At 44.7% G+C, this 20,342-nt stretch overlaps 1 protein-coding gene across 1 annotated transcript in view; it reads left to right on the forward strand.

Moving 5' to 3' along the window:
* The window catches only part of Klhl2 (kelch like family member 2), a 113,992-nt gene that overhangs the window by 22,366 nt on the left and 71,284 nt on the right, over window positions 1-20,342 (forward strand). The window contains exons 3-4 of the mRNA XM_085680334.2: window positions 4,084-4,190; window positions 15,711-15,832. Of these exons, the coding sequence (XP_085536460.1) occupies window positions 4,084-4,190; window positions 15,711-15,832 (229 nt within the window). The remainder of the gene's footprint in view (window positions 1-4,083; window positions 4,191-15,710; window positions 15,833-20,342) is intronic.

Here is a 20,342-nt window from a genome sequence, read left to right on the forward strand (position 1 = left end):
TGATATCCGACCCCTATGTGGTGTTGACCCTCAGGTTGAGAACCACTGATTTAGATGATTAGCCCCCCTGCCCAGTGTTGTTTGCGTTTTATATAAGATCTGTAATCTCCATAGTCTCTCTCTAAGTTTGACTTGTTTTCTGAAGTGTTTTCTTAGTTGAGTTTGGCCTCTTTTTTTCCTAGATACTACAGGCTTTCTCTCTGGTACAATGTCTGTCTTTGTGTCTTATATTTTGAGGCCAGGTCTGGCTATATTGGCCTTTCGCTGACCTTGAAATCTTCCTGCCTCCACCCAGGTGCTGGTGTTACAGGTGTGAGTCAGACACTCGTGGGTTTTTTTAAATCATGATTTATTTCCTTGTGTGCCTCCCCACTCACCTGTAAAGTCCTTGCTGTCATGACATTGTCTTTCTTGTGGTAAACTGACAGCCTGTGGTATCTAGTAGGCACCCTTGGAATGCCTGAGGGGTGAATGGATGTGGTTTATGGTCAATAACAACTTTATTTCATTATTTTGAAGTCCTTTTCTCTCTGCAGTCTATTTTCTTATTAGATTTCAAATAATAGGAACATAAGCCCGGAAGTCGAAAAGACAGAGCTTGAGCTACTAAAAATGTCTTATTTTTATTGCCAGACTTTCCATTCTCAGTCCTCCCCACATCCAAGCCATCTGGCCTGAAAGAAAGCACCTTTAGGAGGAGGCGAGGGCGCAGGACTGTGGAGATGGGTGGCTCAGCATTAAGAGTGTTTGCAAGCCTTACAGAATCGCTCCTTGGGTCCTGCTCCCACACAGGCAGTTCACAGATGCTTGGACTCCGGTTCTGACACCTGCTGGCCTCTTGGGCACCTGCACCTCCATGCCACATACTCACACAGATATGTATACACACACAAGTACACATCCCCACAGGAGGTATACATTCAACAGACAGAGACACACATGCACACATGGGGCATGCTCTCAGACACGTGCACACACATGAGGTATATACTTTACATGCACATACACAACACAAAGAGTGAACATGAAGAAAAGACACCAAGGTGATGAGCTGTGAACGCTGATGTCCAGTTAGGGTACACTCAGCAGTACTGACAAAAGTTTGGTCAGGTCTTTGTTTTAAAATATGTTATTGCTTGACATAGAAGGACAAAAAAACAGGTCTAAAGGCAAGTGTGTCCAAGATTTCTAATGAGGCCCTCAGACTTCCCGCAACCTCACCCTGGGTGTGCCTGTGTAATATTTTGTTAATGTTTTAGCCTTATTAGTTAACTGACATCAGCTAATAAGGCAGCGATGCCAAGCTCATCATGTAGCAACCAGCAGGTGTTATGCTAGGAGGTTTGGATCAATGAGTAATTGTAATTGAAGCCGAGTGTAATTAATTATGTGGTTTTTGAGGTATTCGAGTGCAATGCTACTTAAGATCCATCTTGAAATGGGCTCAGTAGGAGGAATTGCTGACACAAGGAACACAAGATGCCCTCGGTCCGCGTTTGACTGGAGTCCAGATTCCCTGCTCACTATAGAAAAGCCGGGTTGAGCCCATTATGAGGAGACCCTGTCACCCTGCTGACCCTCCAACTCCCTGACTCACATCCATCCTTCTGTCCACTCTCCTTGGGCCACAGGTCCCCACTGTGCCTTGCTGAGGGTTTTCTTTCCATCAGGCAGACTGTTGTTATGTTAGGATTGTCTTGCTCCTTCCTGAAGGATCTGACTCTTGTTTGGTTACTTACAGGCAGCCTCATTATGTTGCCCAAGAGGCTGGTCTGAAGCTTGTCATCCTCCTGCCTCAACTTCCTGAGTGTTGGGATTCCAGGTGTAAGCTACCCTGCCCAGCATCCCCTGGTAGTGTTTTCCACTCAGTTGCTCAAGCCCGTGCTTTTGCTGGGTACCTGAAGGACAGAGATTTTCTCGAAGTGCTTTGCTGAGTTAGTGGATAAACTTTATTTACTTTCCTTGTAAATATTTGTAGAGATGGTTCAGTTGAGCCTTTTATCGACCGTATGTAACACTTCATAACTTCTTGACGAGGTGTGGTGAAGTACACATGTAACCCTAGCAGGAAGCCAAAGCAGGATCATTAAGAGTTCAGGGTCTACCTGGGCTTTATAGAGATTTTGGTTCCAAACTGGGCTACATAAAAGTTCAAGACCAGTTGGTTTTGTTCAAATTTTAAGAAATCTTTTAAGTACCCTACTTAGATGGTTGTATAGTTGAAAGAAGGTGCTGGACTCAGCCTCTCTGGGTTTGAATAATGATGTCAGTTCCGGGGGTGGGGGGGACGCTGTAGACAGGTTAGCCTGTGTGTGCCTGGAGCTGAGGATAGACCCCTAGTTCTCATACATACTATATAGTTCAGGGGAGAGGGAGCTGTAGACAGGTTAGCCTGTGTGTTCCTGAGGCTGAGGCTAGACCCCTAGTTCTCATACATACTATGTAGCACTTTATCACTGTTCACTTTTAACCCTGGTTCCCTCAGCTGTACATTTTGGGGAATCTGTATGGTAACTACCTCACTGTCTGAAATGGATCCTGAAGGGAAGGTGACCCTGCCTCTTTTCACGTTGGTTTACCTGTGAGCCCTGGCATTCAGAATACAGAGGTTTTAATCCTCTGTGCTGGTGGTAGACTTTGCCATTGTCTGCCTGATCCAGAGGAATTCCAATTGAGTGCCATTAATGATTCTAATAGCAGACCTTCCCGATGCCTCATCCGGTGTCTGTGCGCCCTTAAGTCAGAGCCACCCACCAGCCACCCTTCAGTCTAAATGGCACAGCAGGCTCATCAAGAATCAGACTGTGGAACGTTGTCATATTTGGATCTGGGTTGCTCCTTTTATCTCATAGTCTCTCCCATACTAAGGAGAGAATACGTGACAGCAGGCTTCTCAAAAAGTTTTGGTGTTGAGAAGAAAACTTCTCAACAAGTTTTCACTTGTTCATAAGCAAGTGAAAAACTGCAAAGATGTGCTTACGCACCTGAGAATGCGCTGCCTGTGAGGCGACAGGAAATTACCAGTAGGCTCCCCTGGAAGGAAAGAGGGAGCGGCATCCAGAGTGAAGTGTAAACTGTGTACTGTAGACACAAGTTCAGTGCGCATGTGTTTGTGGATAGGATGTGTGCCCATGCACCACGTCTGTTCCTGTCTCACACCACAAGTGCCAACAAGGTGTGTTTGGGCTTCGAATCCTTCCTGGCTGGGTTTGTCAGTAACTTTTGTTTGTTTGGTTTTTTATTTTGTTTTGTTTTATGTGGCTTGTGTGTGTGTGTGTGTGTTTTCCCTGACACAGGGTTTCTCTACGTAACAGCACTCACTGGCTGTTTTAGAACTTGCTTTGTAGACCGGGCTGGCTTCGAACGCACAGAGATCTGTGTGCTTTTTCCCTCTGAGTGCTGGGCTTACAGGTGTGCGCCACCACTGCCCAGTTTAGTAACTTTTTTAGTTACCCAGAGAGTGTGGTATCAGGTAAGCACCCAAACAGCGCTCACCGCACATTCTAAAGTGAGCTAGAGTGGCTGATTCAGAAGTGTAAGTGTGATTTTGATAGCTGATGAATTTGTTTTAAGATTATAAACTGCTTTTCAGTCTTGTTACGGGTAATACAGTTTGGCCTTGGGCTCTCATACTCCGTACGGAGGTGAAATGGTCCAGGTTAAACTTTGCATGCCCAAATGCTTCCTGAGCAGCCAGTGTAACTGAAAGTAATTTCATCTTTGTATGGGGATCCAGGTCAGGTCCAGTATCTCTTTTAGCTTTGCCGGCACGAGGGGCGTATTTGGCCAGGTGGCTCGGCTTCCTCATGCCGCACCAGTGCGCTCTTACTGAGCTGTGTCTGCTCCAGAGAGCCTTGTTGCTCTTCTTCCCCAGCTCTCTGTGACAAGGGCAGGCCCTGCAGAGTGGACCTTTATTTAGCATACTGTTTTCTGTGTCCTTAGGTTTATGGATTCTGTTGGGAGGGAAGGGATCCTTCTTAAAGTAAACAGACGTAAAAGTTTTTTTACAGCAACAAATTCGAATAGAATATTGAACAATTTTATTATCGGATATTTACATTTTCTCTTTCTCCCTGGGAACAGTCAGAATTTGCTGTGTGACGTCACGATTGTGGCAGAAGACATGGAAATCCCCGCTCATAGAGTGGTGCTGGCGGCCTGCAGCCCTTACTTCCACGCCATGTTTACAGGTATGAGATGGTTCAGACCTGGGGCTTATCCAACCTTACCTTTCTCTTCAGCACTTTGGTTTTAGGAAATGAAGAATTATAAAGGAAGGGCCTCCATCCGCTGCAAACTCATTCACCTTTGCATTGTAAACACACATGGACCTAAGGGCCTCCATCCACTGTGAACTCATTCACCTTTGCATTGTAAACACACATGGACCTGCCACGCTTAGCTAGGTGTGCCGGACCTTGCCACTTCAAGTTTACATTGCATATATTCCCGCAGTTTGCCTTCCTGCCATTTACAGCAACATTTTGGGGCCCTCGAGTTATTTTTGGTTGGTTTATTTTGTATATGTGAAAGGAAAGGCATTTTTACTACTTTGTATTTTTTTTTTCCCAATGGGTTTCCCGTTTGCTTCATCCAGTATTTATAGTGGAAATCTGAAATAAAGGCTAGTGTGTCCACAAGCTTCGGCCTTACTTTGGCATGGATAAAAACGTATAGAGAGCTGTTAGCTCTTTTGGAGAAGAACTAATGTATGTCAGTTGTGCTTGAAGCCTCCTTAGAAAACAAAACAAAAACAGCATAGAGCTGGGCGTGGAGCTCAGTGGTACAGCACTTACTTAGCATGCACAGACCCTGGGTTCAGTCCTCAGCACAGCCGGGGTAAAGGCAGAGAAGGGGGGGGGAGTGGGAGAGATACGGATTTTCTTACAAAGGACAACCTAAAATTATAGATAAATACAAACTAAAAATTTCTTGTATATACCTATGTTCTTGTAAAGTTTGACTTAAAAATTAGACAAAGAGTAACAATATTGATTAAGAATAAAATGGGATAATGATAACATGCCATAATAGAATAGCCAGGATCACTATTTTTGTGCTTAGGAGGTATTATTCAATAAGATATGGGTGATGTGGACATAAACCTGGCAATACCATGATAGTCAATTGATTCTCCAGCTAACTATGAGTGACCAGTGGGTAGTATATACTCTATTTGCTCGGTAGAGAGATGATTCATTCCCCAGCTGTGACCAAAGCAGGGTGCCTCTGAGAACAGTGTCTAGTCTAAAACGTAAGAATTCTATTTCTAGAACTTTCCACTAAATATTCTTAATCAATGTTGACCAACTGCAACTGTAAAAACTGGTAAGGGGAGATTAAGTGTAACAATGTGCAAAGAAGTAAGTTATCTGATCAATGAGTTTAGTCTTAGTGTCTTGGTACACCAAATAGAGTGTACATGGTAGGTAGGTCAAAAGGTAAGTATATAAAATTGTGCACACCGTAAACAGAATCTCTACTTTCATTTTCCTGCTGCCCAGACCCAAATAATCACACAAAAACTGTATTAATTGCAACACTGTTTGGCCAATGGCTCAGGCATGTTCCTAGATAGCTCTTACATGTTCACACATTTCTGTACGTATTGCCACGAGGCTGTGGTTTATCAGTAATGTTTTGGCATCTTTCTCCTTCGGCAGCTACATGGCATCTGCCTGATTCCACCATCTTTCCTCCTCTCTCCGCTGCTTGGATTTCTCACCTGGCTTTACTCTGCTAAGCCATTAGCCAAAACAACTTTGTTCATCAACCAATAAATGCAACACATATAAAGAAGGGCATCCCACATCAGCACACCTTCAATCCCAGCAGGCAGAGGCAGGTGAATCTCTGCCCTTTGAGGCCATCCTGGTCTTCATGGCAAGTTCTAGGACAGTCAGGGCTATGTAGAGAGACCCTGTCTGGGGAAAAATGTTCATGATTTAGAGACTATTGAGTATTTCCTGTGCCTAACATATTCCAGGTCCATCAGGGAAGACACAGCAGTATAACTGTGCTTCCTGTTCCAATGGCTTACCACGCAGCTAGAGAGACAGAGGGACCTAATTCAAACGTAGCAACGTGGTGCTGCCTAGTGATGCAGGTAGTAGGACAGCACTGAGAGGACACACCCAGGGAGTGCAGTGGGTTGGCCCTGATGACTGTGGGCCAGGTAGAGGGAGTGGGCTCAGGGAAAGCACTGGACTTAACAGTGGAGGAGACCAGAGTCCTGTTGCTTTGTTCTTTCTGAGCAGAGTTTAGTCTTCATGAATGGAGGAAGGGCAGCAGATGGGCGGTGAGCCAAGTCAGGGAAGTGCTGGAGGGTGCTGCCAGTCAGGGCCGTGAAACGTCAATGCTAACGAGGTCAGGGTGGGCACGTTTCCATGTGCCGGGTTTCACTTTGGTCTCTTGGCTTATACTGTATTTATTATCTTGGATGTCATTCTGATGTCATCCCAGGGGCTTGGCTTATGAGAGCGCTCCTCTGGAATGTTGGCCTCGCAGTCCTGCAGCGAAGACCTATGCCCTCTGTGTGGCCAACCTTCAGGGGCCACAACCTTGTGGGGAGCATTGGGTCTTTGGAGACTGGCTTGAATAATCTGGGCTTCACTTTTCCCATCTGGAAAATAGGATGATAATATCGCTCACATTCTGGATCTTTGTAAAGATTGGAAGAGGTCACATATGTGAATGTCTTAGCATGCCTTTTGGCTCAGTCTAACTGGGTGTGGTGGTGCACACCTGTAGTAATCCCAGCTACTGGAAGGTGGAGGCAGGAGTTCACAGTCATTCATTGACTACTTAGTGAATTGGAGGCAAGCCTGAGATACAGGAGATCTTTTTTTTTTTTAAAAAAAAAAAAACCAAAAAACTATGTGTGTGTGTGTGTGTGTGTGCGCGCGCACACGCGCGCGTGTGTGTGTGTGTTGTGCTTACAGTAACTAAAGAAGTGGTCATGGATTTGAGAAGGAATGAAAGGAACAGAGAAAGACTTCATAATATGGAGGAGAGGGTGGAAATGATTCAAATATAGTATTTATGTATGAAATTCTCTAAAATAATTTTTAAAAAGTTAAACCCAAACCAAAACCCAAGAGTAACTGCCCAGTTCATACTGGAGTAAGTATCGCGGTCATCTTAAACTGAATTTCATTATATTGTGTAAGAGTGGGAGAGTGCGCAAACCTTAGGTTAGACAGCTACAGTTCTTCCCTTTGAAAACCCATTAGTAGATATATAAACTGTGCAAGAGAGCGAGTTTCACTGTGACATTTCATGCATGCACATGACACTCCATAAACGTTTTCACTCTCTGGTGCCTTCTGATCGTCCCTCCCTCAGCTCCCCATGACTTCTGGAATGATTTCCTTCATAACCTCTTTCTTTCCCTCCCTCACTCCCCCCATTTCTTTCCTTTCTTTGGAGACCATGTCTCACATAGCACAATCTGGTTTTGAACTCACCATGTAGCTGAGGATTCATAAACATTTTCTTTGATAATTTTTTATTCTCTATAGAGTAACAAAAATGTAGCTATTAACTTAGCCCTGCCAGGGATGCCCAGTAGCATAGGCTTGCAGTCCCAGCCGCGTGAGAGCCGGTGTCTAGGAGTGTGAGATACTATGGCCAACACAGCAAGACTCTGTCTCTTAGTTTTTGTTTATGTGTATGTGTGTGAACCTTTGGCGAGCTTTTGTAAACCATATGTGTAGAGAAGTTTGCAGTGGCCAGAAGAGCAGCTAACATCCCCTGGAACTGGAGTTAGGGGTGACCTGGCGTGGGTGCTAGGACCCGAATCCTGTCCTGAACAAAAGCAGTGAACACTCTTAACCACGGAGCCCTCTCTCCAATCCAGACCCTTATTTTTAATCTCCCATAAATTATAGGTGAACATTTCTTTTGAACTATATGATATAAAAAAGACTTCTCTTCCTCCTTGTAGTTTCAAGTATTGAATAGAGAAAGAAGGTGATAAATAATTCCATGATGTAGTTGCAGGTTTTCATCTTGTGAAGTCTGGGACTATTTAGAGCCAGGCCAGGTGGTTAACTGTGACTTGAGAAAGAACATAGCAAATTGGGTTCTTTGTTTTAGACTGTTTGTTAGAAATGTAGTCTTTAAAACACTTTTATTTGACAAACACATTTAGCTTCATTTAGTGATACAGCTTAAAATTCTCCTTTTAAAAAGATTTTTTAAAATTATGTGTGTGTCCATCTGTATGTGTACATGTGAATGCAGTTATCCTTGGAGGTCAGAGGTCAAGGGTATTGACTCCATCTAAAGCTAGAGCTACAGGCAGTTGTGAACAGCCTGATGTCAATGCTGGGACTTGAACTTGGGTCCTCTGGGAGAATGACAGGTGTTACTAACCACTGAGCCATCTCCCCAGCCACACCGGTTAAAATTCTTAAGAAATACTGAATAGTATGTACTTTTTTTGGGGAGTATGAGCTTTTGGGTTTTTTGTTTGTTTTGTTTTCCAAGACAGTGTTTCTTTTTATAGCCTTGGTTGTTCTGAAGTCACTCTGTAGACTACAGTGGCCTGGAAGTCACAGAGATCTGCCTGCCTCTGCCTCCCAAGTGTTGGGATTAAAGTGTGTACCATTAGCAGCTAGTGGGAGTGTGTACTTTTTGATTACTTCCTGTACCGTAGTAAATATAATTTAGCAAAAACTTAGAAAGGTAAACATATGTTATTAGTTGAGTGATTAAAGAATAGAAACATTGGAAGTTATACACATGGCTCTATTTGTCTAAGAGTCATACTTTCCTATGTCACAAATTGAGCATCTTTTGCTGGATGTTGTCATAGGCTTTGAGGACCATGGAGATGAACAAATCGACGGCTCCTGCTCTTGGGATCGAGATGGGAGGAGAGGCTAAGTTAGGAAGTGAATAAACTTATTGAGGAAAGAGAGCGTTCTGCTGTTCATGGCTGCTGGGAAGGAAATGAAATAGGAAGCCGCGTGCAAAGAGCCTAAGCCAGAGATGGCCACTGAGCCGGGCTGAGTAGTAAGGAGGAGGCTGGGCACTGGGCACAGCTGATCTGTAACCTGAGAACCTTATTACGAGCCTACTTCCTTCTGTCTCCATTGTTACCATCAATGAATACCTCCACGTTGGTCCTCCCGAGTGCAAAATGCCTATAATTGTAGCCCTAGCTTGTTGGAGAAGGAAAGACATTTTCTCCTGTCCCTGCTCTTTTACGAGCCAATAATAAGTCTTTGCCACAAGTTATCCTAACGAGACTAAAGCTATAAGTACATGGATTTTACCATGTTTCTTAGGCTCCTGAGGAACTAAGGTGACATGTTGATCCATGACCGTTACAGTGAGTGTGGCCTCTGGAGTCACCTTGCCAGGCTGACGTTGCTAGCAGCTTTGTTGTAACCCAAACTAAGAGAGCAGAAGTCAGTGACGAGTATTGTCAATGGCGAATGGGACTTGAAGAGGGGGAGAACTCTTCGGTTAAATGTGGTTTTCAGCTTGCTCTTAATTTCTTTTCTGTCATTGATCTTTTACGGTCTCAGCGTAATCAGCTCCAGTGTTGTTATTCAAGTACCCCTTAATTATAAATAAAATTGAAATTAGAATAATAGACTTCTTTTTTTTTTGTAGTAGATTATAGAGTTTGTCCTAAACCTATTCACCTTTTTCTTTCTATATATATTTTTTTATTTTTTAAAAAGCATTTTTAATTGAAATAGTTATAGCGTTTTCTTTCCCCCTTTCCTCCCTCCAACCCCTCCCAGGTACTTTGCTTCCAGCTCTCTCCACATTGACCCATTGATAAGGAGCTCCTTCTGGGGAGAGGCTAATTCTGCTTCTCTCAGCGGCCATCCATTGTCTTTAGTTCTTGTCTGGTATCCCACAGGAATCCCCCCTTCCATGTTAACCTGCCCATTGTTCTGGCCTTGATGTAGCCATTCCCGGGAGAGACTTTTTCACTGCAGCCTTCTTGGTATTCTGGCTCTTCTGTGATGGTCCCTGAGCTGTAGCGGGAGGAGCTGTGATGTAGCTGTCTCTGTTAGGACCAGGCTCCTTGTGATCCGCTGATCTCCGCCTTGTGTCTAGTTGTGGTTCTCTGTGATGGCCTCCAGTTGTTTTAGAGAGACTTCTTTGATGAGGGGGTGGTAGCTGCATGTGTCCAGAAGAGGTGGTCTCACATGTAGGTTTATTTTTGGTTTTAGTTATGTGTGCATGTGTATCTATGCTTTGTGCACACGAGTTCAGTGCCCAGGGAGACCAGAATGGGGTATTGGAGCCCCTGGATCTGAAGGTATAGACAGTTGTAAGTTATCAGCATGGGTGCTAGGAACCGAATTCCACATCCTTTGAAAAACCAGTATGTATGTGCTGCTACCCTCTTTTAATAAATTCTCTTTTAATAAATCAAGTAGATGATGTGTTACTTAGCGATGTAACTTTATTCAGCCTGCAGTGTGGAGTGTATCCTTGATGACTATTGGGTGGCTGAAGTCCTTCTCACAACTCGCGATCAAGATGAACGTAAACATTTTTTACGCATGCTAAGTAAATATGCTTGTTTTTAGTTGACATGCTTTTTTTCTCGTTTAGTTATTAATTCATGCAACTGGTCTTGGATTTTTATCAGGCATTGTGGAGTATAGGACTAAGAGAGCCTTCACCTGTGCCATTAGGAAGCCCCAAAGAAGTGGGGAGAGAGTTAATTCTGGCAGAGTGGACATGCATGAGGTCTCCAAGTGTATCTAGGGCAAGAACCCAAGCCAGCTGTGGGGCCCCAGCAGATAATGCATCTTGGAGAGGTTCCAGTGAAATCCTGAAGGATGTGTGGAGACTGGCCTGGGGAATAGGGGTGTGGAGCCCGGGAATAGGGGTGTGGAGCCCGGGAATAGGGGTGTGGAGCCCGAGAATAGGGATGTGGAGCCCAGGAATAGGGGTGTGGAGCCCGGGAATAGGGGTGTGGAGCCCGGGAATAGGGGTGTGGAGCCCGGGAATAGAGGTGTGGAGCCTGGGAATAGGGGTGTGGAGCCCAGGAATAGGGGTGTGGAGCCCAGTAGGGCAGAGCTCAGCACAGGTATCAAGGTAAGAAGTTGTTTGGTCTGTGTGGGAAACTACGACAGTTCCCTCCTGGCATATTTTATGGTGGAAAGTGAGCGAGAGCGTATATGGGGTTAAGGTGGTGTATTGGAGGCTGGCTATGGAAGGGTTTGCCCTCTTGGTCAAGGTGCAATGGACCAGTATTGAACATAGTAGTCCTGTGTGTCAGGTTAGCTCCCAAGCATGGTTAATCATTGGACAGTTGTCAACTTTGGTCCCCAGTATCTATGGTGGGTGACACACTACTGTCTACTGCTTGTAACTCCAGCTCTAGGGAATCCCAAATCCTCTGCGACTCCTAGAACACCTGTACTTCTGTGCGTACACCTACACACAGACCCGTGTACATATGATTGGACAAAACGGGGGTGGGTACTACAGAGCTCTCCCAGAGATGATCGGGCTCCCAGGACACAGTGATGAGAGAGGGGCTAAAGAGGTGGGAGGAGGAAGTGGAGGTCTGATTAAAGTCAGTTCATTCTGCAGGCCTTGGTGAAAGATGGACTGTTGGATCATGGGAACAGTGCAAGGTGACCTAGGTGTGAGCACGCGCATCTGTGTGGAGAGCTTAATAGAGATCTTGAGTTGATCTTACAAACTTGGTCCATTGAGAGTGTGCAAAGCTGTCAGTGATCTAGGAAGAGCTGTGGAGTACCATTAGATTGCTTCCTGCCCCTGAAGACTTATTTTCTGTGTAAGTCCTTGCCTGCATCTCTTTCATGTGTATTCCATGCATGCTTGGTGCTCATGGAGGCCAGGAGAAGCTGTTGGATTCTCTGGAACTGGAGTTCCAAGACAGTGAGCTCTCATGTGGGAGCCAGGAACTGAACCCAGGTCCCTGTAAGAGCAGGAGTGCACCTGCCTGTGACTACATCAGTGTGGACCCACGTGTACTGTGCTGTGTGAGTGGAGTTGGTTCTCTCCTTCTTCCATGTGGGTCCCAGGTATCCAATTCAGGTCACCAGTGAGCCGTTCATCCACTGAGCCATCTTGGTAATAGCTTATAAAATTCGTTACCAAACATCAATCTCAGAAAACCATACTGTTTAAGCATACACTCTATAAATGTGGCGAAGGGTGGTAACTAAGATACCGTGTAACACCTAGGATGGGGTGTGAGTAGCTTTTGCTCTTCTTCTTCCCTGTACTGTGATTATTGGAATTTTTAATCTACTAATGCATTCGGTGGCAAGCTTTTTGTTTTTGCTACTTCTTTTCTAAGTTAAGATGAATAAAATAAAGGTTAAGATATTTTAAAAGCAATCTATAATTGAGGTTGATGTTAGAAGCAGATGAATTTTCTCGGGATACAATCTTTAAAGCTGACATGTAAGGAAGAGATGTGATTTAGCAAAGGGCCTCTATAAAAACATAATAGTAAAAACCACCGGGCATAGAACTATTTTTTTCAATCATATACATAAATTAAGAGATTTGATTGTGTCTAAGGCTTTTATCTAAACTAGCTCATGCTGAAGTCTGGGAACTGGGTATGTGACGTTACACTTACATTGCCCCAGAGCACTGGGGGTGAAGCAAGGTGTTTACTGCTGAAGGCATTCATCCTGATTTGTAGGAGCAGTGGGGAGATTGCTTAGTTGGTAAAATATTTGCCCCTAACCTGTGTCAGAAAGCAAAAGTAGATGGTAAATGCCAGAGGTAGGGAGGACAAGAGCAAAAAAGTGAGCCCTCACCCCTGAGAAGCTGTAGACAGTCCACGAATTCTAAAGGGCACAAGATGACGTCAGTCAACATTCTAACACTGCAGGAAGTGAGCCCTCACCCCTAACTGAGAAATTGTGGACAGTCCATGAATTCTGAAGGAGGGAGAGTAAGTTATCTTTATGGGCGTGCCCTTGTGTACACTCAGAAGTATGGACAGCATAAATTGGAGTCCATGTGTTAATTAAGTTTTAAAAAAAAAGAAAAGAAAAAAAGAAGACAGGAAGTTGGGAGTAGGGAGGTAAGCGTGGATCTGGGAAGAGTTAAGGGGAAGAGTTGTAGGTAAATACAATCACAATGCCCTGCAGGCTGGAGAGGTGGCTCAGTGGTTAAGAGCACTGGCTGCTCTTCTAGAGGATCGGATTCAGCTCCCAGCACTCACATGGCAGCTCACAACCAACCGGCTGTCACTCTGGCTCTGGGGTTCCAACACTCTTCTGACCTCTGACAGCATTAGGCATGGTCTTGGTGCCAAAACTTACATACAGGCAAAACACCTATACACATAAAATAAACACATAAATTAAATGGAAAAAGTGCCATTGTCTGAAATTCTCCAATAATTAATAAAAACATTCTTTTAAAAACCAGACTTGGCGGTTCATGTTTACGGTCTCTCTCCTGGAAAGGTGAAGGCAGGTAGCCAGTCAGTTTAGGATAACGGGTGAGTGAGCTGCAGGCCAACATCAGGCCCTATTCCAAAGGTGATGGCATTCCTAAGATGCCCAGAAATTCCAGGAATGATATTGGAGGTTGTCGTCTGGTCTCTACACACACATACACGCACACAGAGCTATAAATAGGAATCAGTGTCTTAACTTTTGACACTCTGTGCCTTCAGATTATATAAACCCTAGCAATCCATGAGAGGAGCGGGGAATAGAGGAAGGCGTTATATATGCCGTTGAATTGATTTTCTGTATTCCTCTTTTCCTTTTAAAGGCGGGGGCACAGAAACGGTCCTGTTCCCTTCCTTCTCTTGAAACGTCCTCTTCTGTACCACAGATAGATGTTTTCCCCTCGGGGAGTGACAGGGCACACTTTGAGGTAGTTCCGCTCTGAGAAGAACAGCTTCTGTTGGAGCTCTTGTCAGGCCGTCTCCAGGGGAGCATGCAGTGAGATGTCTGTGGCTGTGATTGTCCCCCGCCCGCCGCCCTGTGCCCACCCAGCGCTGCTGTTTGCAAAAGATTCTTGTAAAATCGCCTTCCTGATAGTTTATGACACCAGCAGCACACAGTGTCTCAAACAGAACCAAGCTTTCAAGAGCTCTTGAGTCCACTGTTATTTTTATTAATGTGAGATGCAGGGTTCAAGTGAAGGTGATGGATGGTGACACAGCTTCCCAGGCTTTTACCCCTAAACCCTAGTGAATTCTAGAACAATATTCTTCTGCTGACGGCCATTCCTTCTTGGGCTTGCCTTTTAGTTTATAACAGGATCTCTCTCTCTCTCTCTCTCTCTGTCTCTCTCTCTCTCTCTCTGTCTCTCTGTCTCTGTCTCTCTCTGTCTCTCTGTCTCTCTCTCTCTCTGTGTGTGACTCTCTCAGAACTGGAGATAAAGACTACTTGCCAGACAGGCACTCCGTAGCTGAGCCCTTTAGCCCTTTTCTACCTTTTATTTTGACACAGGGTCTTACTAAATTGCTGGACTGGCCTTGAACTCATTGTCACTCAGGCAGGCCTTGGGCTTGTGATCTTGCTCCAGTCCCCTGAGTGGCTGATCATGTCTCTGTACCACCAGGCCTGGCTAGTTAACTGAGGATTTCCCTCCTCATCTTTTAACCGTTTGTATCTCTCTGTATCCTGGGCTGTTACATGGTGCCCTGTCGCTCACACAAAGTAGCTTGTGCTGGTGTTGAAAGGACTTGAGGATGAGGTACCGCAGATGGCAGTAGGAGCTGAACTTAGCTGACTTCTGTGATAACCCTCTGACTAACCTCAGCAGTTCGTGTTGTTGGCTTTGTACTGTGCGCCTACATGAGGGTTGTGACTTCTTATAGAAAGCCTGAGTCTCCGTGTCTGACCCAGGCGCTGGGCAGGTGTCTGTGTGCTCTAGGAAAAAATGATGCTAAGTAAGTCCTTTTCAGCATGTGGTCTTTGCCATCAGCCAAGGATGGTAGCATCATTACTGTTACAGATGGGATTACAAATCCATAAGGAGGGAGCCGGAGAGAGGACTCTGCGGTTAAGATTGTGCAGTTCTTCTGAAGGACCCGAGATCGGGTCACATCACCCTCATTGGCTGGCTCAGAACTGCCAGTAAGTTCAGCTCCAGGGGAATCTGATACCCAGACACATACACACACATACATGCACACACACGTGGCACATACACACATACTAATTAATCAAACAAACAAATAAAATCAAAGTCATTGAGAGATAAAAATAAACCCGCAGCCTTTAGTCCCAGCATTTGAGAGGTAGAAACAGGAGGCTCTCTGAGTTTCAGGTCAGCCTGGTGTACACAGTGAGTGTCAGATCAGCCAGGGCTACACAGAGAAACCATCTTGGAAACCAAACCATACCAGACCAAACCAAACTAAACCAAACTCAACAACAGCAACAACAACAAAAAACCCAGCAGAAAGGAATCCATCGAGGACCCTGCTCGGCTGCATGGGCAGCATTGAATGCAGTGCATGGAGCTGGGTGCAGGGCACCCTCAGTCTTGCAGTCTTATCTTCAGGTTCGCATGCCAAGCTGAAGTAATTTATGGTTTGCCCAGGACACTTTTGTGTGTGGGGTGGGGGCGTGGGAGGGGCTGAGGCCTGCAGCAGTGGCAGATCCTGTTGCCTGCCTACTTGTGTGAGTGACAGGAATATGGATCCGCCTGTCTTGGTGTTGGTATTCTCACGGCAGCCTCCCGTTGTAACTTCACTTCATTCCTTGGTGTTCTAGGTGAGATGAGTGAGAGCCGAGCTAAGAGAGTTCGAATAAAGGAGGTGGACGGCTGGACCCTGAGGATGCTAATTGACTATGTATACACTGCAGAAATTCAGGTCACTGAAGAAAATGTGCAGGTAAAAGCAGACACTCTACTCTGTTCCGTGCTTGATGTGTGCAGTTTTTCTAATCCAAAGCCACATTCCCACACGGCACACAGCTCTTGCCAAAAGTAATAAGATTCATTGTTGGAATTTTGTTTCAGAGGGACACTGGGGATGATTGCGTCTTTTTCATGGTGTCTCTGATTCCGGTACCTTTTCTGTCTTTGCAGATCTGAGACACGTCCTTTCTCTCTCTGAGTAATGCTCTCTCCTGTCACTCTCACTGTCACATTCTTTATAGCTCCTGCTTCATGCTGCCTCCAGTTTTTCTTTATCCCTTTGAAGGGTAAAGTCTACAAAGGATGTTTTTGACTAGCAACATTCATTAATTCTTTATTGTTTGAGCATTCTCTTTAAATAATTCTCGGATTTAGCCAAAAATTGATGTTGCATCTTATTTTCCAAAGAGAACAAATGTTTCATGTGTGGCAAATAAATGTTTAAATGCTTTAAGTGCCACAGAAGGATGTTGCAGAAAAGGGGACCATTTCTTCTTAAATGGTCCTGTGCTGATGATTTGAATATGAATGTCCCCATAGGCTCACAGTGTGATTGCTTGCTCCCCAGGGAGTGGAACTATTTGAAAGGATTAGAAGGATTAAGAGGTGTTGCCTTGTTGGAGGAAGTGTGTCACTGGAGGTGGACTTTGAGGGACCCAGTTGCTCTCCCTTGGCCTGAGGATCAGGATGTAGGTCTCAGCTACAGTTCCAGCACCATGTCTGCCTTCATGTCCTCCCCATCAGGTGATAAACCTCTGAACCTGTAACAAGCCCCAGTTAAATGGTTTCTTTTATCAGTTGCCCTGGTCATGTTGCCTCATCACGGCAGTAGAACAGTGAGTAGGACAGGCTCTTTCCTGGGACTATTCCCCACACATCCATCTCCTCTTCCTGAGAAGGTTGGCTGCCATTCTCTGTCTGAGACAGCGTCTTTCAGCCATGTGTTGGTTCGGGTACATGAGCACATAATAGGCATGCCCAGAATTTAAATTTTGAGTGTGTTTATTCTGTATTTGGCAGCTTTTTTTTTTTTCTCAGCAGAATGGCTTGTTCTTTTGTGTGGTGCACCCTGTGGTAATGGGTGTGCACGATGCTCCCCTTTGGTGGATTGCTGAAGCCAGTGGCCATCGCAATATTTGCGGGCAAGAATTTTACAGGCTGGACTCCTGAAAGTAGAGTGGGTTGAGCAAAGAATACATACATCTTTTAATTCCTGGTGGCTACACCCTACCAACATTTAAATGTTTATATTTATTTAGTCCTTTCAGTCGGGATAAGATCTCTTTGTTGTCCTTAAAACACGTGTGTGTTCGAGCGCTTGTGATCCCTGGAGCTGGACTTACAGGTGCTTGTCAACCACTCGACATGCATATTGAGAACCAGAATTTGGTTTTCTGGAAGAATAGCAAGCGCTCTTCACTGCCAAGTCATCTCTCCAGCACCTAGAACCAAACTAAGAAACAGTTTGTAATTTCTGCTCGTACAAGTACGATTTGGGTTTCATAGTTTATACCCCTGACTGACCAAAATGTTCTATCTTGTGTTTGAATGGAGGCTGAAGAGCTGCTATCATGGCATGCCACATGCTGTCTGCTTACTGTAAATGTTAGCAGGCGGAAGCTGAGCCTCCTGGCAGGCCTTTGAACTATTCTCGTTATAGCCTTGACTTGGATATCTCACTTAGGTGGGAAATGTTTGAAAACCCACAGTCGGTTTTGGAGTTGTGACTAAGGGTGATTGGTGATTGGATCCTATACCTAATGGTCCAAGTGTTTTTTTTTTCTAATTTGTGCGGGGGAATGCATGCTATGGTGTACATGTAGAGATCAGAGGACAGCCTTGAGTGTTATTTCTTGCCTTCCACCTCGTTAGAAGCAGGTGTCTTTGTTGTTCAGCACTGTGCCAGGTTAGCTGGCCCGGCCAGCAAGCTTCCAGGGGTTCTCTTGTCTCTGTCTCCAGTCTTGCTGTAGGAACTTAGACATTGCAGATATATCCTACTGTACCTGGCTTTATTTGGACTCTGGGGATTTGAACTCAAGTCTTTATGCTTGCATAGCAATCACTTTACCCACTATCCCATCGTCAGAACCTTAAATGACCATGTATTTTAGTGTGGACAAGTATAGGTTGCAATATGTCATCTCCTTCTGAACTTTTCTGTAGTCTTAAACTATTTTTGGGAGTACCTTGGTTTTATTTTGTTGTTGTTGTTATTGTTATTGTTGTTTTGTTATTTGTTTTGTTTTGTGAGACAGGGTTTCTCAGTAGCTATGGAACCAGTCCTGGAACTCATTCTGTAGACCAGGCTGGTGTCCAACTCACTTGTCTCTGCCTTCTGAGTGCTGGTATTGAAGGTTACACCACTGCCCGGCTTTTGTTCTGCTTTTTATTCATCAATGTGCATGAGTGTCTTATGCTCTCCACCTACCTATAAAATGGGCTACAGGTTTCTTTGGCACATAGTGGCCACGTGGAGGGAAATTGCTACAGATGTGCAGGTCTGAGTAAACTGTGAGTTCTGTCCTTCTGTAGGTTTGCAGCAATTTTTATGGTGGGAACGTTACCTGTTTGGAGTGAGGGCATCTCTCTCAGGATTCTTTTAGTAACTGTCACACGCCAGACTTAATATATTAGTCACAGCCTTGGAGCAAAGCTCCTTGCCATGATGATTTTCTTTGTCTGCATTGCTTAGCCCTTGCAGAAGTACATTCTAATAGTTGCGCTGGGCAGCCTTGTTCCGTTCCGTAGCTTTCCTTTAGAGGGGGAGGAGTGCTTCTTTAGTTTAGGGATATCCTGGCTTCATAGAATCCTCATTTTGTAGTCCAGTGAAAAGCCCATGTTTTGAAAAGACATTTGGAACGTTCTGTAATGAGTGCTTTTCAGTGAACGCTAGAGTAAGGCTCTAGATAGGAATGAGTATCAAACTTCTCTTTATTCTTTCTTTCTTTTTTTTCCTTTTGGTTTTTCAAGGCAGGGTTTCTCTATGTAACATCCTGGCTGTCCTGGAACTCAGTCTGTAGACCAGGCAGGCTTCGAACTCAGGCCTGCCTCAGCTTCCCAGTGCTGGGATTAAAAGCATGCGGCACCACTGCCTGGCCTCTTTACTCTTTTTGATTATCTTCGTCAGTTTGTTCTTTGTTTACAGTTTCTTGTCCGGTCTGGTCCATTCTAAGGAAAGGGGCAGTGCAGTGGAGGTGTCTGATGACCTCAGGAAAGTTACGCTGAAGTCTTCAGTGTTACCTGGTGACATCAAGCTGCCCTGAGTACTTTGGTTTTTTTCTAGTGTGCACGGTGGGGACAGAACATTGTAGGATGCAGATATTTGCTGTTGTTGCTTGATTTTCTCAGTAGACCTAAAATCAAATCTTTTGCAAGCCTCTGATCTGGAAGTGAGGCTAAGTGACACCGGGACGGTGTCTCTGGGGTTGTGTGTTTTGCTCAGACTCTCAGCACTTCAGAGTACTTTGGGCCAGCTGTCTCCCAGTCTGCTGGTGACAGCACAGAATCTCTATCCTGTTCCTTCTGTCTTCTAGTTTGCGTTCCCTTCCCCAGCGGTCTCCTTGTGCACACATTTAAAACACTGTGATTCTATTTGAGGTGAGGGTTGTTAGCGTTGAGTCAGAATGAGGGGATGAGTGATTTGAAGATTTCACTCCAAAGAAGGAAGAAGCTCTTCTGTATTATATAAGCAGTAGGGCTATTTCAGGTTTCCTTGGTTTTGAGTTTTTTCCCCTTGGTAGTACTGTTGTTGGTTTTTTTTTTTTTTTTTTTTTGTTAGGTATTTTTAAACTTGGAGTTTGGCTGTTGTGTTTCGTTTATTTCAAAGTTGGCGAGTCATTTGAATGAAAAGAATGTACAGTAATTTGGATCTTTAAGGGGAGGTAGAAGAAAAATCTGTATTTCACCATGACCTTGCTCTAGTTTGGCTTCTTTGTACAAACAGCATATTGTCTTTTCTGCCTTGCTTCTAAGTGGCTGACTTTGGAAGCTGCTTCTTTAGCAGACTTTATGAATGTTATAAATCTAGGGACTGAAAGAACAAAGCCGCAGCCTGCTTTAATGTCTGGCAGTCACCAACATCTCCAAGCTGTTCCTAAGGGGAGGTGCAAAAGAATATGCACAAACTTTCGCATACTTTCAGGAGATCCACTTACTTTTTCCTCCTTTCTTGCCACTTTAATCCCTAGCAATCCAAGCATTGTGGTGCATGCCTGTGATACTATATGTGACCCAGGGCTACTTCCCAGTACTGTGACCCTTTAATGCACTTTGTGGTGACCCGCAACCATAAAATTACTTCGTTGCTACTTCATATCTGTAATTTTGCTACTCTTATGAATCATAATGTAAATATCTGGTGTGCAGGATGTCTGACATGTGACATGAGAACCTCTGCATGAGGGAGGCTGAAGTAGGAGGGTCATGAGTTCAAGTATAGCCAGGAATGAGGGGTCCCTAGAGTTACTGATGTAGTGATCCCTGAA

This window comes from Myodes glareolus, chromosome 23 (genome assembly GCF_982192425.1).
Source record: "Myodes glareolus chromosome 23, mMyoGla1.1, whole genome shotgun sequence".
NCBI classification, from domain to species: Eukaryota; Metazoa; Chordata; class Mammalia; order Rodentia; family Cricetidae; genus Myodes; species Myodes glareolus.